At 42.3% G+C, this 18,074-nt stretch overlaps 1 protein-coding gene across 1 annotated transcript in view; it reads left to right on the forward strand.

The window, feature by feature from the left end:
• The first annotated feature begins 1,369 nt into the window (after positions 1-1,369).
• The window catches only part of MBOAT1 (membrane bound glycerophospholipid O-acyltransferase 1), a 54,775-nt gene continuing 38,070 nt past the window's right edge, over positions 1,370-18,074 (forward strand). Inside the window, exon 1 of the mRNA XM_014878015.2 lies at positions 1,370-1,520. Within this exon, the coding sequence (XP_014733501.1) occupies positions 1,431-1,520 (90 nt within the window). The 5' untranslated portion in view covers positions 1,370-1,430. The remainder of the gene's footprint in view (positions 1,521-18,074) is intronic.

Below are 18,074 nucleotides of genomic sequence, written 5' to 3' on the forward strand. Positions count from 1 at the left end.
ACCATGTCTAAACTTGAAGTCACCCTCCCAGAGGTACCAGATTTCCACAGTGAAAAAAGCTTTGATATTATCTGTACTGTGTGTGTGTCATAAATCACTTTTATTCTGTTCCCAAAAGCAGATCAATGTTTTTAGCCAAAGCTCAACAAGAAGCCTACTTGTGGCAGACACAGCCCATGGAAAGTTCCATCCGGACAGTTTCAGGCTGGCAAATATTAAACTGGAAAGAGCAATTTATAATGGAAAACGTTAAGAACTCTAATGCGTGGCTATCCAGTTCTTCCAAACTTCTTAATTTCTCCACTTAAAGTACATGCGTGCATGTATGTATGGGTATATTTTCACATACATGCAAACTGGCACCACTGAAACTATACTAAGAGAATGTTGTTTCTGTAAACCTCCTTCCCCACTGAACAGCCTTTGCCTGGGTTTTCCAGCACAGCACTCCCTTGCTCAGCATAAGCAGGGCATTTGAACGTGGCACAATACCACTTTAAGCCACTATTACAGTTTCAGCTACCACAGTTGGCAATTACTTGAAGAAAAGAAAACGACCGGCCTATTGAAGAGTGTGTAACCGAGCCCGCAAGGACCCTTTGGGATATTCCAGGTTCCGAGCATGCCAGCAGCTGCGACTGAACAGAGAGCTCGCAGCGCTGAGCTCTCCTTGCAACACAATACCACATTGTCCGGGGCAAGCTAAGAACACTCCTTCTGCAGATAAGATGAGCTTGGCAGAAGTACCTTTTAATGGCCATATTTCACTCGCAAGATAAACACATCCCTTAAAGCTTACTACTCATTTTTCCATTTTTTCCCCCGTGAAGGGTCTCGGTAGAAATAAGTAAGTAAATAAATAGTTCTTCCTGGGACTGTTCTGGCTGCGACACCCCAGCTCTCCCTTGCTTGGGGCAGCTGAGAGCAAGCACCGTGGCTCTGCGGGTGTGGGACAAGTGCGTGCTTTCCGTAGGAACCTGGAGCCGGGAGACTGCGCTGCGGCTACGGCTACGGCTGTCCGTGCGCGCCCGGCCGAGCCGAACCGAGCCGGGCCAGGCCGGGCGAACTGAACCGAACCGAACAGAACCGGGCCGAGCCTAGCCGAACTGAGCCGAGCCGGGCCGGGCCGAGCCTAGCCGAACTGAGCCGAGCCGGGCCGGGCCGAGCCGAGCCGGGCCGGGGCGAGCCCGCGGGGCCGCCGAGCCCGCGGGGCCACCGCGCCCCCGGGCCCCGAAGATGTGGCCCCAGGGATGGCGAAGGCTCCCCGCTGCCCGCCCCCGGAGCCCGTCCCGCCCCGCCCCGGCCGTAGCGGCGGCCCCGCCCCGCAGAGGGCCCCGGGGCGGGCGCGGAGCGGGCGCGGCGGCGGCGGGAGCGGGAGGTGCGCGCAGGTGGCGGCGGGGCCGTGCGGCGGCGGGAGGGGGGGATGCGGCATGGCCGAGCCGCCCGGAGCCCCGCACCGCACCACCGGCTCCACCCTGCTGCACCCGCTGAGCGCGCTGCTGGGCATCCCGCTGGACCAGGTGAGGCTGCGAGCCGCGCCCGGAGCGGCGGGCCCGGGCGGCATCCTCAGCGCCGGTCCCTGGCGGCAGCGATGTCACGCCGTGCCTGCCCAGGGGCCTCGGGAGCAGCGCGGAGAGCTCCGCGGTAGGAGCGGGTTTGGGCGGGGGACGGGCTGCTGTCGCCGGCCAAGCGTTTCGTTTTTCCCGGCAACGCCTGGCGGTTTTCCTGCTCTCGCAAGAAGTCGCTGCTGGATGCTGCTGGATGCTGTCAGTCACGGTGCTGGGCTGACTGCGGCAGAGTTTGGAGTACTTCAGGAGCTCGGGTGCTGGTCCGCCTCTGGGAACTGCTTGGGGAGATGCGGGGTGCCCTGTAGGGGATCCTTACGTCCAGGCACTGCTTTCGTGGTTAAGGGACTGTAGAAGGGAAGCTCAGAAGTCACTTCCAGCCTAGTCCAAGTGCCTGATGGAATTGCGAAGTGCATATATGGAGATAGGCAGAACACACAGACACGCACACAAGTGGTCTTCTGGGAGGGCAAGTTTGCATTAAATCCTTAACAGCATCATAGATTTTTGGCTGTGGTGGTGTTTTCTAATTGCTTATAGTCTCCTAGTTAACTTTATCCCTAACAGGCAGAAAAACGTTGCTCTCCCCCGCCCCTTGCCTTTTATTGTCTCTCAAGCCTTCATGCACCTGCTGCCTTCCTGCATTCTTTCAGCGACAAGGAAGTTAAGTCTGGAAGTTTGTGCTGAGCAGAAAAAGACTCTAGTAAGCCACTGGGAAGTTGAGCTGTGCTCTAAGAAACCAGGGCAGCAGAGGTGTGCTTGGTAAAAAATCAACAGAACATTGAGATTTATTTGCTTTCTTCTGTTTGCAGAGTGAGTGGTGCTATGTGTCATTTTTTACTACTGTTTGTTTTTAAAGCTGAGTAAGGAATATGTCATTTCGTAGATTAAACTTCTTCATCTAACTATGCCAGTTTTCCCCTTTTTTGACAGAAAACAGGTTTTGATGCAAGAAGAGAGATCTGTTGCTCAACACTAAAACAGTCAAACAATAAAGGCCTATAATGAACTGTGAGCTATTAGTTTAGGAGAAGGCATGTGAATAGTGATAGCTTCTTTTTTGAGGTATTCCATGCCATGACTGATGAATATAGGAACACCGAAGAAACCAGGAATAGCAAACATTTACTGTTCCAGCTTGTTTGTGGTGTCACAGCGTTAGGCTGACTCAGTTCTCAAACAATGAAGGCTTGACAGACTGCAGTTTTTCTTTCTAAGCTTTCAAAATCTTGCCCTTCCATTCAGCTGAGGTGATACAAAGATGGTGTTGTCTGTGGAGAAGATTCTTCTCGTGCTCTTCTGGGCCTGAGGACGCTTCACTGCATCTGGTTACGTGCTGTGCTTGTCCCTGAACTCTGGTCTCATGGGTGCTGGTGGTGGGCACTTCTGCATTTGGTGATTTATGTCTCGAGCACACAGCAGTAAGCAGTAAGCTCTGGGTCAGCAGTGTGGCTGGGCTGTGCAAGTGTGTGTGCAGGCATAGGTGTTGTCCCTGTCCATGACCCTGATGGCTCCAGTGGCACGGGGAAGTGATGGGCCAGGAGGAACAAGCCCCCTTGCTGGGGTTCATCACAGAACTGCAGCTTTCCTCACCTAAAAATCCCCCTATTTAATTGTCCCTGTGAGACTATGCCATCAATACTTTTAAAAAATTTCCACCACTCCTCTTGCCCCACTGCAGTGTGCTGCACCATGCCAAGCATCAGGGATTTCTGCTGTGCTGGAATAGGATGTACCCAGATTGTGGGTATGTGTGGAACCACTGTGCCACCAGTGTTCCCTTAAATCACATGAGTCTCAACTCTGACCTGCAGTGCTCAGAAGCAAAGTAAAAACTTTTTCACACAGTTCTTCTGCCAGGCAGATTGCTTACCTTCCTCATAAGAAGGAGAGAATGTTTTGCTGAAGCGGGGAGAAGCTCAGTCACTTGCTCGTCTGCACAGAATGGAGCTCTCTATATGAAAGACAAGTTTGCCAGATCTGAATCTCATGTGGAGCAGGGACTGGTTTTACATGAGCTCCTTATTGCAGTGCTGAGAGGCTCTCTATGCCTTCTGCTCCGTGCCCAGGCTGCAGCAGGGGAGATATCTCTGCTTTGCCCCTCTGTGCCCACATCGCTGTGCTCAGCCTGTTGGATGGTGACAGCCCCAGTCTCCCTCTGGTCCAGGCAGCTGGCAGGTCCCTGTGGCTGGCCCTGTACCTTCAAAAATGCCAAAGGAGTGCCTGGAGAGTGAGAGGCAAAGGTGGAGTTTAGACCCTCCAGGTCACTGTGGTATGTGAAAGCCATAGGTGTCTGTGTTAAACGTACAGAGGACTTGTCCCTTCTTTTATAGAGATGGTTTTCCATGAGAACTGCTATGAGAGAGATTTCACTCGGTGTAAAAGACCAGAAAAAAAATCGAGCTGAAGGTCTGAGAAATGAAGGTTGTAATCGTTACCCTTTCATGGCTGGGGCAGAAAAGCTGTGGTAATGGTACTTGGAAAATGTTTTGTCATCTCAGAAGCAGCTGTTGTATCACTCACTGTGGGAAGCACGGATGATTATGAAAATGTCGTTTTTCACATTGGTGGTTTTCTAAAGTAAAAAATTGCAGCTTGGGTTTAAAAGCAGCCCAGAATTACAGAGGATGGAGTTCCTATCTGCACTGCATACCTGGCAGACTGCTCACATTTTGTTTAGGAGCAGTGCAGTGCACTGCATGAGGACACAGTGGTGTTTTCTGCTTTAGATGCTAAAACAATCCTGATGTGTCAGCATGTATCTGCATGTCTCTTCAATGGATGATTGATCTTTGAATTTAGCATTGAAATACTATTTTTCAAGAAGTGCTATATGAGGTAACAAGATTAATGATCTTGAAAGAGGATGAAAAGACTCTGTGTTCAATTAATTCTCATATCTCAGGGAAGCAGACTTTGAAGTTTAGCTGACTTGTGTTCTAAAAATATCTGTCTAGGTCAATGATATACCTTCAGCAGCATTTGCAAAAGAATTTTGGGGTGTTTTTTATTTCCATATCATGTATTCCCCAAATCATTGATGCTGGAATGTCATCACTGCATAAACATAAGTTTACTTATACAGTCACTTTTGGAAATGATACACTTTTTTTTGGTTATATATGCCCAAAATCACCAGTTATGGTAGAGGATATAGTCCTCTACCATAGATCAATGAGATTTGGCAAGTTAAACATTAAGCTTTTAATAGTGTAATTAATGTAAACAAAGCATGTGCGTGTACAAATTCTGTGAAGAAATAAATATACTATTTCAAGCTATATTTAAAGTAAAACCAATGTCATTGTTTATTCATATGCAGTTTTACCATGCCTTCCTAAGTTCTAGGCATCTCTAGAAGTAACTCAGGCTCAGAGGGTTAAGACACATGATTAAAAAGTTTCACTTCTCAAGGTTATTTTGTAGTACCCTAGATATACCAGGTTACCTTTTGCTTTAAAAGTAGCAACTGTAGTACAAATGGTCAACTGCTGTACAAAAACCCTGACATTTGAATAGGCCTTATTCCCCTGATCTATTGTCTGACAGTACCAAGGTTGTTAACTTTGAGGGAAAGAAGTTCGGAGGAAATTCCCTCAAAAAACTGTATGAGCATCTTCTCATGTTTATATCAGAGGGCTTTTAATTTCACTGTTTTCATTGATGAGGCCAGCCATGTTTCCCCAAAGAGGGAAAAAAAAAGTTCACTTGAACTTAATTTTGGCTTGTCTGCTGGTGGGAATGAAAAACTTTTCATTTTAATTCTATCATTGTAGGTCATCTGCATATTTGTATTTTGGCAGCAGTTTAAATAAAAGACTAACCGTGGAGGGATTCTGGGACATGCCTCTGAATCTTGGGATAGTTGGAATATTAAAGCTATCTTTCCACCATTTCTTAAGTTTGAATAACTATCTGTACAAAGCATGCTAGTGAACTGGTTTAAAAAAGAGAAAGAAGAAAAAAAGTATATGTATCTTCTTTAACTTTTACAAAAATCAACATGTATTCTGATCCCAAAATCAGAGATTGTTTTGTTAACTTTTCTTTCTTAACGTTGTAATTTTTTTTTTTCTGTCTGACTTCAGTTTTACTTCTCTGCTTTCTGATTTAACTAGTCAGAAGATCTGTTAGTTCCAAGCCTCTTTGCATGACTTTTCTTATCCACTTTTCGGGCAGTGTAAAGTCAAATAAAAAACTAGCTTTCTAGGAACTTAACAGAAGTTAGTCTGTGAACTTTAAGGATCCTTTAATGGTTGTCAATAGAGACATTCGAAAATGTAATGCTGAGGAAAGAAAGGTAATTTATTACGGAACAAAGCGAGATAACTAAAGATGGAAGCTCATTAAAGATTTAAGTGGGGTTAGTATCAGGTTTTTAACTGAAAAAAGCTGCTCTGAAGCGCTGGCAACAATCGTCATGGTTGGTATGAACTATGCTACATTTCAATTTCCTAATGCTGTTATTTTACAATTGAAAATTCTGCATTTCCATTTTGAATTGCAGCAGTATTTGTTACATTCAATGCCTCCCTACCTAACACACTCAACTGCAAAAAAATAAAGCCGTGTAAATTTTAGTTATATGAGAAGCAATAAGAAAAAATGAAATTTGAATTCAACACATTTATAGAGAAATATTACTTACATTGCCAAAACCAACTTTAATTTTGATAATTTCTGACTTTTGAGTACCTAGATTTTGTAAAACTGTTTTCCTCAATAGAAACCATTAGCTTTTTATTATAATGACATGAAGGACAGGGCATGATGTAAAGAAGAGAGGAAGAATCTTGCTTTGGGTCCCCAGTTAAACAGGTGCTTGTGAACAGGGCAGTAAATGTGAAGATTTACTTGTAAATCTTCACATTTGCAATAAATCCAGTCTCTAACTTGTTTCAGTCACTTGTGAATGGTCCAGGATTCTATATCCTCCTGGGACAGTCCTGGGAGAGAGGTATGGGACTTTCTTCCAAATATTAAGGTGGTCTCCAAGGCATTTTTTTCTGTTCAGGTCAGCTATCACTAACAATTACAATAAATACACGTTCTCCTCTGCTTTGGAAACATGTGCTGCCTTTTCCAACGTGTTCTCACTGTGTTTGGCACAGTAGTCTTGAACCTTATGGCTGATGTCTTGATACTACGAGTGTAAATATTTCCACATCCCTCATGCCTTGAAAACAAAGCCTGTCCTATTAAGTTTTTTATTTGGCAAGGGACAAAAGTGCAACTGGAATCAGCTGCTTACAATTTTCCCCCTTTTAAGCACTTTCCTTCTCATCTGTGTTAAACAAGATCTGGAAAAATAAACGCTGAAGAGCTGCATAAAGTTCCCTGAAACCTTCTCTGCACATTAATCACGCCAGCACTAATTTTGTGATGCTCTATTTTGAGAAAATCTAAAGTAGTGATGAAGACTCTTGGGCTCCAGCCTAGGGGTCTAGGCACTGAGCACAGAGCTGGCTCTGTGTTTTTGGGGGAGCCACTGATGCTTAGGGATTTGCTGTGCTTTTGCCAGCCTGGCACGGTGTTTAACACTCTGGCTGCTCCTTGGCTCCTGCTACGGCTCACAAGGACGGACAGCACTGCAGGCAGGCTTGCCAAACTGCAAAGTGCTGCTGCTAGTGCCTGGGCTTGGCATTACCACAGGAACCCAGCCTTTTGTACTTGGCCAAAGTCAGGTAACAAGTAACATGATTTTTATAACATGGCAATGGGCCACGTTTTACTTTGGAGTGAAAAAAATCCCTCTCTGTGTGACTTAGTAGTCGCAGATAACCTTGAGGGTACCAAACTTCATCTCCTGGGTGCTTGGATAGTCTAGTGAGGGTCGCTAAGGAGATCTTCCAGAAACTCAGGCCTGCTCTTGAAAGTACAGCCAGATGCAAAAATTTCTACAGTTAGTTTACTAATAGTGGTGAGAGTGTTTATGTTAATATGTAGTTTCTGTGCTTTGGGAAGGCATCCCTTGACTGTCCCCATTTGGCACACTTTGGACACAAAGTGCCCCTGGAGCATCTGCCCAGTGATCCTTTCTGAGAATGTGAAGCCAAAGGGTGCTCCCCAGCTTTTGAGGGGCACACGGCACTGGAGTCCATCTCCTCTGAATTGAGACCCTACAGACAATGAGTCACAGGAATGAGCACCTGGCCTTCAGCTGCTTTGCTCTTCAGACCCATTTTTGCTCCAGCTCAGCACTCGCTAAGATGGACATAGTGGAATTCTCTGACCTTTTATCTGGTGGTTTCTTCAGAGCACAGCACTGGTCAGGCTTGTTGGGTCACTTCTGAATAGGTGGAATCCAGCCCGTTGTGCACAGGGCTCGGCCAGGTCAGCCAGGGCTGCCTCTGCCAGCAGAGAGAACAGCCCATGGAGAAAAACAGCGAAGGGAAACCCTTTGGGTGGTCCTTTCCCAGAGCGAGATTGCATCAGTCTCCCTTCTTGTGACCTTGATTGGAAATGTTCCTTTTCACCAGTCCTTTTTCCCCCATCTTAAAACATTTTAAACAGCTTCTGCAAAATCACAGGTGAGCACAGACACAAAACCAAAAGCACGCATTCTGACATAAATGTTTTTGTATGAGGTTTTATGGATGGAGTCTCCTTACAGTATGTTTCATCCTTAGTGGAGTTGAGTGGAAATTTTTTTTCTCTTGTGTTTTGGACTTCCCTCATGATAAGAAAATTTCAGGCTTTAAAAAAACCCCAATCTTAATAATGTGAGGGGAAAAAAATCCTTGTAAACATATTTTTGAATAAAATATGTTGAAACATTCACAAATTTCCAAAGAATTTGTTCTGTCATTCCTCTAAGTGTTAGTAAAATACCCAAATAGAAGGCAATTTTTAAAACCAAAATCCAAAGTATTAAGTAGACAGCTTTTCCAGCCAGAATTTTTTTATTTATTTTATTCTTCAACAGGAAATGGTACTCAATGTTCTGAAAACTTCTAAGAAAGTTAATCAATCAGTCTGTAGCATGAGTGTTGCCATGCTATATGGTCTGAGGCCAAACAAATACTAAACATCAGAACAATTCTTCATTTCCCTCTTTCTGGTTGCTTTTTCCTTGTGAGATTTAAGCACTCTCAACATTTACCTGGTGTTTACCTGGTGAGAGGCTGACTGGATAATGGGAGTTTTGCCTGTGTCCTCATGTCACACTCTGCAGTGTAGTGGGTGGGAAGCTGTCTCAAAGCATGTGAACTGCCTACCTAGATGACTTAAGCAAAAAGCAAATAGACCTGAGTGTGTATCTGGCTGCTAAATCCCAGACAAAGACCTGGCAACCACCCTATGGAATAGCAAGTTAAAAATTGTTGATCAGCGAGAGATTATATTCTGTGGTCTTCAAGTTCAGTGAGTGTGTCAGGCTGGGGACATCTGGGATGGAAAAGGGAGGCGAGAAAATGCTCTTTTAAATAATTTATTTGGATTACGTGCAGAATACTAGAAAAACTAAATAACAATTTCAGGCCAAGAAACAGACTTCAAATGCTGACTGTCATGAACTGGGTGAGTGTTTGCTGCTTCCATAGGCCCTGATCTTGTGACAAAGCTCTAATTGGACTAGAACAATTTCTTTGTGGTTTCTTGTTCAAGTGCAATTTGGCCCTGGTATGCAGATAGGGCAGGAATGGGGAAGGCAAAATGACAAGGCAAAACCTAAAACAGTTGAGGACCCCCCGCTCTCAACATTTCTTGAATAATTCCTGTACTTGTTTTCATGCTCATGTATTGGTTTTAAGTAAAACTTTTTCTTTTTAAAGGACCACTAAGTAGTAAAGTTTTGAATTTTAACTCTTACACCTGGCTTAAATGACATTATAAACTGGTGAAAGTAGTTTTTTTCCTGTTACCAGTGCGAGGTAGTGTTAAAGAGAGACAGTATTGACTGTTTATCTCATGCGTGCACACATGGAGGGCAGGTTCAAATCCCTGACTCCTATGGTTTGCATTAAGTATTTATATCAGCAAATTCCAGCTGATAGATCAATAAATTTTCTGTTCTAGAGAAAGTTTTATAACTACTCTGTTCACTCACAAGTGGAGTTTAAGTAGTCTGACATTTACACTTCTTATGTGTCAGGGTTTCTCAGGACATTTTGCCAACTATGCTGTATTGAATGTGAAAACAGTGTAGACAAATGGAGACAGTGCCTGAGAAGTTAAAGTTAATTAAAAAAAAAAAAATTCAGTTTTTGATGGCAGCATTAGGCATCCAGTTGTAGGCAGTGTTAGGACTCACAGCTGTCTATGCCTTGGTGTGTATATTTGTGTTCATGGTAATTCTCTAGAGGCAAACAATTGTGATCTGTAGTTGCCACAGCAACAATAACACTGCACTCAGAATATGGGTGGGTTTTCCCTACTTTGTACAAGTGTGTTGAAAGTGTAGGCATGTTGCTGTGAGACACTGTGAAATATGACAGACTCTTGAGAGAGAAAACACTTGTTTGTTTTTTGTTCAGAGAATATAATTTTAATTTTGTGTTGCCTTTATTGCCACTTCTCTGATAGGGTGTAATTTCCCAATTTGTAAACCTAACATTGCAGAGAGGAAAATGGGCTCAGCAGTTTGGAAAAAGAAAGTTTCAGAGGTGTTCTGCTGATGCTAATCAGTAAATAAAATGAGGATTAGAACAAAGAATGGTCAGGCCAGAGTGACATAACTGTGTTTCTGTTCCATCGTGGCTGGTTTTGTCAATGAAAAGATGACTACAGCTGTTCTTTGCCATGAACCAGAATGAAAATTTAAGCTAGATAAAAGAGAAAAAAATACAGGGTAAGCTTATTTTCATAAACCTGCTAAAGCTACGTGAAGGAACGGAGAGGTTTGCTTTAGAAATGTGACTTTGAAGAGGGATCATGATGAAAGTGTGTGTGAGCAGCATGAAATAAATTGATCTAGGCCTTAGAGTGACAGGATGTGTTGAAAGATGATTTATCTTCAGCCCTTATGCCAGGGAACCTTCCACTAAGCCACGTTACTCAAAGCCCCACGTGGCCTGGAACACCTCCAGGGACGGGGAGTTCACAACTTTTCTGGACAAGCAAAGAAGGGACTTACTCCCTTCTGTATCTCAGGGTTTCTTCACATTCAGAGAAACATGTGATAGGCTGCAGATTCAACAGTGATTAAAGTTAAGGTGTTTTTAATGTAGTCCAGACCTGGCTGTGAAACCCTTTCAGTGGGAGGCTGAACTTGGTCAGAGCCAGAGTGGACTTGGATGTTTATATGAAAGACATGAGTTTCTAGGGCAAGCGTAGCTTAAAAGATAAAACTTTTGGAAGCACCTGTTCTTTTTCTGGCTCCTTTCAGGGCTTGTTCCCTCTGCAGGCACTGGTTTCTGTCAGCCCTGCCTCTGGTGTTGCTGATGCCTCCAGGATCCTAGATCACTGCTGACAGTCCAAAGCAGGGCTACTTGCACTATGGGTGAGTGGTCCTACTAGAGTCATCATCCCCTCCCAGACCTTGACTCCATGCTCCATTTATTACTTGAATGTTTTCACATGGTGATAATATAGCAGGAAGCACCAGATCTCTGCAGGGAAGATTAGCCAACGCCCAGGAGAGGTCATTTCTCCAACATCCCACTTTCAGGCAGCCCCAGCTGCAGCTGTCCTTCTGTTTATTAGTCTATGTAACAAGTAGCTGGGTCCTTATCTGGTTTGCAGTTAAGTTATCCTCTTTCTTTTCTGTTCTGACTTTTAACTGCTGGGGGATTTTTGTCCATATGCTGAGCACTTTCCCTCTGTTCAGTTCATGCTGCTTATCTTTAATGCTGTATTTGATAGTTTCATGATCTGCATATATTCTTTGAATAGATAATGCCAGCAGGTGTCTGGTGGAGTCTGCCTTCATCCTTGGATAGGGTTCTGGCATCTTGATCTGTAGTCTGTTTTCTATCTGTTTATCAGTCATACATTTTTATGTGCACCATTACCTCAGTTGCCGAGGTGTCTCAGTTAGGCTTCCTGGGTTTTTTTATTTTGCTTAGATAGAGTTGAGCTAGGGTTTAAATTATTATCAGGAGAAAACAGATTCTGTATCTGCCTTCTCTGTTTCCTTTTCTTGTGGCATTTGTTTTTTGAGCATAGTCACTAATAAGGATGACATACGTGTCCAGTTTTAGAAGACCCTAAATGGCAAGTGGGCCTGTTTGCTGTGTCTAGGATCATGTTTTTGCAGTTACTTGGAGAATTTCTGTCTACGAGACAGTAGCCTCATTTATTTGCTGACAGTGGAACTGATGGCTTGTGCTCTGGAAAAGCTTCAGGTGGTCTTTGGGGACCCAGGTCTGTGGTCACCTCCAGCTCCCAAGTCTCCTCTCCCTTTTCCCAAATAACCTCCGTGCCACTCATTGCTCGGGTGCCTGCCAGCACCAGAGAAACTGAAACACTCCCCAAACCTGAGTCTGCACCTCAGTGCTACAGTAACAGTGGGGAAAACACCATGTGCCTTTTGAGATAGCGAAGTTTGCTAAAAATCAAACCTGAAATGCTTTCTCAAAGTGCCTCTGAGATATCCAGATGTTAGTGGTATAAAACCTTGCTATAGAGAGGTGGAAATACATTCTGTAAGCCAGCTGGGCAGATCATGCAATGTCCTAGTTCTTTCAAAGCATTTTTTTTTAGGTTTTATGTTAAGCGCTTGCTTGAAAGGGAAATTATAATTGTTTATGAAATTTAAAGGATTGTTGAATTTCTTTTCCCTGGCTATGTTCGAATTCTTAGGGTATTTTGAGAAGAGTTGACTTGGAGTTTTTGGAATTTTGTTGTTGCATTTTGTTTCTTGGATAATAACTTGCCTGTCACTGCACAGTAGGAGCATCACTGTAATAATTTTAAAATGTAAGAACATTCTTCTCTTTTTTTCCTAAATGTTGAAGAGGAAGAAGTGAGACTTATTCCTGTTCGCTAAGAAAAGCAAGTTGAGTTTCTGCTATTGCTGACTCATAATCATGGCAAGAATACAAAAATATCATGATTAAGCAAACGTGAGTGAGTTTTTTCCTCCTCATATCACAGTTACCTTTGGAAAATGTCAGTGTTATAAACCAAAGTTCTGCTGTACTGTGTGCAAATAGAACTATAGAGTTCCAGGGGTGGGAGGGGATATGTACAGAAGGCTTTAATGAGGCAAGAAAATTAAATCTTTTTTCCTCAAATATGGTATGGTGCAAATAAAATTAATTTATAGCAAAAGCCAAATATCTCTTATATCTCTTTTTTTTTGTTTTGTTTTGTTTACATGTCTTTATTCACCAACTGACGCTTGCTCATGCTCTGTGTTTTCCTGTTAGTTTTTGTTTTGATTTGGTTGCTAAGTTTGAAAACTAGGAAATGTGGTCTTTTTTGGTTTTTGTTATTTATTTGTTTAATTTGAGGGGGCAACCCCTCAAATTCCTTTAGAGCATGACTTTTTTGAAAGGTACTGATGATTTCCAAATATGTTAGTTTAGTGGTGGTTGAGATGCTTGACTTGTGCCAAGTCCTGAGCACTTGTCATCTCCGAGTTAATTTTTTTCAATAGTGCCTGAAGCTGAGTGCCTAAAATTAGACATGCTCCAAAGTTCAGCTTTCAGAGATATTTGCTGTAGATGTAAGGTGCCTGTAACAGGCATAGCTAAACAGCTGGGGTTATGTTCTTGTCTTTTTGCATGGTTCACAATCCAAAATAAATGTTCATGAAGCAAGAACGCTGAAAATTCTGAGCAGAAGTAGGGAAGGAGGAAAAAAGCCACAACAAAAGCCACAGGATATTGTCACTGTACATGTTTTGTTAGTGTCTTCTCTTCCTGCCACGGTACTGAAGGGATTAAAAATAAGTCTGCAGCCCACATAAATGAAGGTTAGAAAAACATGTCATATATTGAAATGCACAGATAAATAATTTTACTTCTAAACTGTAGAACAATAGGAAGGACCAGTATTTTGTGGTTGTGAAAGTGAGTATCTGGAGCTGGCAGTTAACTGAGGTTTGCTGATTCTACATGGTCACAGTAATAGTAAACGAATTAAACGAAGATAACTGTGCTTGAATTGAAAACAAAGAAAAGCAGCACATACACAGCTCTTTGGAAATAGGCTAAAAATGAAGAAAATAGCTATCTAGAAAATCTACTGGCCATCAGAATCAAGTGCCTTGGGGGAAATATGTGACTTGGCAAACTGCTGGAAAATATAAAGTTTTCATTGTTTTTGGAAGCAAAAAGAGCGAGTTTTACTATCTCTTATATTTGCAAATATAATTGTCTAAATATAAATTGATTTTCCCAATTAAATGGTTCTAAGGTTTGCTGCCAAAAAATGTGGTTGTGCATATATTTCCTGCCCTTGTGCTATGCTTCTCTTTTTCCCCATGTGAAAAATCTCTCTGTTGTGCAACTGGTTGAGCTGACTGAAAATTAATTCTAAAGAAAAAAAATTCTCTGCAGATTCACTGTGCATTTTCACTGGCGTTTACTGCTGGCTTCTCAAAAGTTTTGTGTGTCCTCTTCTGCCTGTGAAAGGTAGCTGGGAATACTTTCTGTACCTCTTTCACCAAATTCTGTTGACTGCATTGTTGGAGAGGGTATGGTCTCCCTTTATTTTGTGAGGTTGGAGCATAAGACAGCAACATAGATCTTTACCCTTCCATGTTGGTGAACCCTAATATTATGTTTTTATGCTTGTCTGAAAGCATTTGTTCTTCACTCCATCTGCAAGTGCTGTTCCTTTCTATTTCTGAGACACAAAACTGCTCAGGCAAGGAAGAGGACAGGAAGAAGTGAGGTTTGTAGCACCTGTTTGGGGAAGCAGGAAACTGAATGTGTTTGACTACACCCATTGTGTGGGAGCACTGTTACCCTAGAACTCTTCCACACATGTGTAGTGGTAGATATGCTAGTTTGCTTTTCTCCTGACTGGCACCTTTTTTTCTGGTTGGTTGGTTTTAGGTTTGTGTTTTGTTTTGTTTCATCCCAGTTCTGTTTCGGGCACTTGATGTTAGAGTAGAATGCCAGCTTCTGGAATGCAATACCTTTTCATGGTGTCCTTAAGTGTTAAACCAAAAACTGAAGCATGAGAAACTAAGGGGCATTTTTGAAAACTTCGTTTCTTACAACTAAATGAAGTCCATCTTCATAATCCAGGGATTTCTTTTCTTCTGGTAAAGTTAGTGTGTGTAGTGTAAATACTGTTTGTAAGTCTGCACTGTACATTTCTGCATCTACACTTACTCATCTAGAATGCTTTTACAGAAGAAGTACCTGTTTTAGAGTTATGCTTTAGGATTTGGTGAATTTCAACCTAGAATTTTTTCCCCATTGAAATGAAAATAAATTTAGATGGAGTAGCTCTCATATCGAGATGAGTGTTAGGGCAGATAAAATCTATCCTTTTCTCTAGCAAAGTCTGTGCATAAACTTTTTAACCACGTCCTAATACTCTAATTTTTACAGTGCCCTTGTTTTAAGTTACTATGAACATGACTGAGCATTTAAATACAGGATGTTCCAGATTTTCTGTGTTTAAGTGCCTAATAAAGTGTTACATAATACCACTGTGATGTCTGAAAAGTTCAGTCTTTGATCAAGCCATTAATTCCAAGGATAATGTGCTTAAATTTAGCACAGTGCTGACAGTTTCTACAGTGGGGAAAAAAAACCCAACTTTCTTTTGGCTTAGAATAACCTGTCAAGTTGGCACTTTTTTCCCCTTACTGATATTTGTTTCTTTCTGTTGTGTGCAGTTACTGGGATATCGCTGGGATATCACTGGGATAATGTGAACAAAACTGCTCTGTTGTATTGGTTTGTATTTTTAAAGACCACTAACATTTTTCTATAGAAAAGGAACTGAAAATAGAATTGCACAGACATTGCAGCAGCAGAATGGGGCAAGTTATTTTAGATATGCCAGTTCCCATTCTAGTGACGGATTGCACTTTAAGCCTACTGTTTTACTTTTGAATTGATGAATATGTGCAGGCTCAAGGCTTTCATCTGGCCTGAAAGTTAAGTATATTTCAAAACTGGGGCTTTACAAACACTGCTATAAGGATCCTGCCATTCCTGCGTTCAGGCAATCCCCGTTGGCATTTGGGGAAGATAATTTACATTGAAGTCACAGAAAGACCTGCTAGCAGGGTGGTTGGGTAGACAAACATTTGTCTCTATTCCTTCTTTGTGTTTTGAATAAATCAACTGTGTATTTATCAGTTAGACAGACAAAGTGAAAAGGTGCTTGACTAACTGTGCTGTGTTCTAAATTTTTTAAAACTAAACCTTTAAATGTGGGGGGAGAAAAATCAGGTCTGTGTTGATTCTGTTCTTAGTGCTGCTACTTAGAAGTTATTTACTCGAGAATGCAGATGTGAAAACTGCACTGAAATCTCAGGACCAGTTAGTGACTGAGTGACTGGTGAACTCAAGCTGGATCATGTCTAATGAGACCTGTTTTGGTCCTGCTTCCTTTTTGGTGCTGTGATGTCCATCCATTGTCTGTGGTAGATGAAGGGACACAGTGTTGTGGAGTGGGAGCTCAGCAGTGCTGGGAGGTGGTGTGAAAATCACTGTTTGGGATTTGGGGCACTCATCACATCTGAAAAGACTAGCTGGGGTCAGTATCTGTTATCCAAGAATTCCTTTGTGAGAAAAAGGTGAAGAGGTGTTGTATTTAATGATTATGGAAACCGAGGATCCAAGGTCCAGGTAGGTGGCTTAGAAAGAGAGAGGGGAAGCAGTGCTGTGGTGTTCCCACCCTTACAGAGTTCTAGGGACTTTCAGAGAAGCCTTTGCAGGGACTCAAGTGTCTGCTTTGTTGTATTTTACTCTCCTGGCCTTGTTGTCTTTCTTGTTTCTGTTAATTTTCACTTAAGCATCTCTCTCCTAATTTTACATATGCTTAAATGGGGCCTTCTGAGCATACCTGACAGAAAAGCTGGAGTGATGGAGTAATGTGGTGATAAGGTCACTCTGTTCCCTCTTCATCAGTATGGATCTGTGCATAACTAAGGAGAGTAGATGGTACAAGATGCCATCTTTCCTATCAGAAGTACTTGATCCAAGTGACTCTTTTGTGAGGAAGCAAAGCTGGTAGTTCTGGTATTGGGTTTTTTTGCTTGTTAATTTTGTTGGGTTTTTTTTTTTTTTTTGATGTGCCAAACTTCTTGTTTGGCTAACAACAGTTCACTCCTCTTTTCCTTTTCTTATTAAAATACCCTCTATAATCTGACCTGCTGGCTGTAATTCTGCTTTTAGACATATCTGACACGTAATACTGTGCAATACTGCACCTGCACAGAGGTATGTCAAATTATTCTTTTAAAGTATTTTTTGGAGTTAAAGGTACTGTAATTAGTGTGATGCCTCACTGCTGAGCAGTCTGAAGAAACGAGGCAGATCTTCTAATAACCTAAAGGCATTCTGGTTTAAAAGAACCACCAGAATGACTAAAGGCTCTAGACTGTTTGATTTTTCTGCTGTTCCTATTACAGATAGGAATTAGTGCTGACTGTCTTAGATACAAGGGAATTTTGTCATTTGGCATCACTTGCTGAGAGAGCAGTAATTAATGAGGTACAGGTAGTGGCAGAACATTGCTGCACATAAATTATCATTGCTTAAAAATCTGTTCAACATACAGAGTCATTACAGCTGGATGTGAGAGCTGTTGACAGTGAGCTAAAGCTGGTTTGGATCAAGTCCACATATTAAATTTATCAAAGGTAAGTGTATGGGAGTGTGACTTAGCATTATGATGTGGATTTGACTTCTCAAGCTTACTTTTGACTTAAATGTTTTTCTTTTAAAATTTCTGATGACTCAGGGTTTAGTCTATAACTATATTTTGGGTCCTGCTAGTGGTTATTCTGCTAGTGGCTTCATAGAGGTAATCCAGAAAGAACATCTGTTTCAAGTTTACAGTCTAAATCATGGAAGGATATTTGACCCTGTAAGTAGGGAAACAGAATTTACCCAGGAAAACAGCACAACAAGCCAAAACACTGTCAGTTTTGTATATTCTACTTCACCAGCCTCTTTTTCTGCATGCAACTGCACAAAAAACACCAAGGCTATGACAACTTAGTGCTGCTTCTGAAAAGGACAATAATCTTAAATTAGTCATGCATATATGCTTTTCTCTCTCTGTCTCTCCCCTGAGATAAATTCTGTTTTCAAGCCTTTGTCCCCCCAAAATCTTCTACAGGACTCCTACAGCACGAAGACAGAGAAATGACTGGAGATGTGATATGTCAGCAGTGGAATCAGTATTTTCCCAATGTAAATTAATTTTTCTCCTCTCTGATCCATGCTGATTGCAGTCTGCAGTGCCTGGCTATGAACAGAAAACACAGCATCCTGCAAGTGACAGCCAGTTCTGCTTCCTTTACAATTGTTGCCTGTTTGTGCTGGCTCTCAGTGCACTGAGTTCTGTGCAAAGCAATACCACTGTGGGCAGTAAGGGGAACTGCAGGGACGACAAATCCTTCTCCTTCATGGAAGCCCAAGTCAGGAGTCT

This window comes from Sturnus vulgaris, chromosome 1 (genome assembly GCF_052056855.1).
Source record: "Sturnus vulgaris isolate bStuVul1 chromosome 1, bStuVul1.hap1, whole genome shotgun sequence".
Lineage (NCBI taxonomy): Eukaryota > Metazoa > Chordata > Aves > Passeriformes > Sturnidae > Sturnus > Sturnus vulgaris.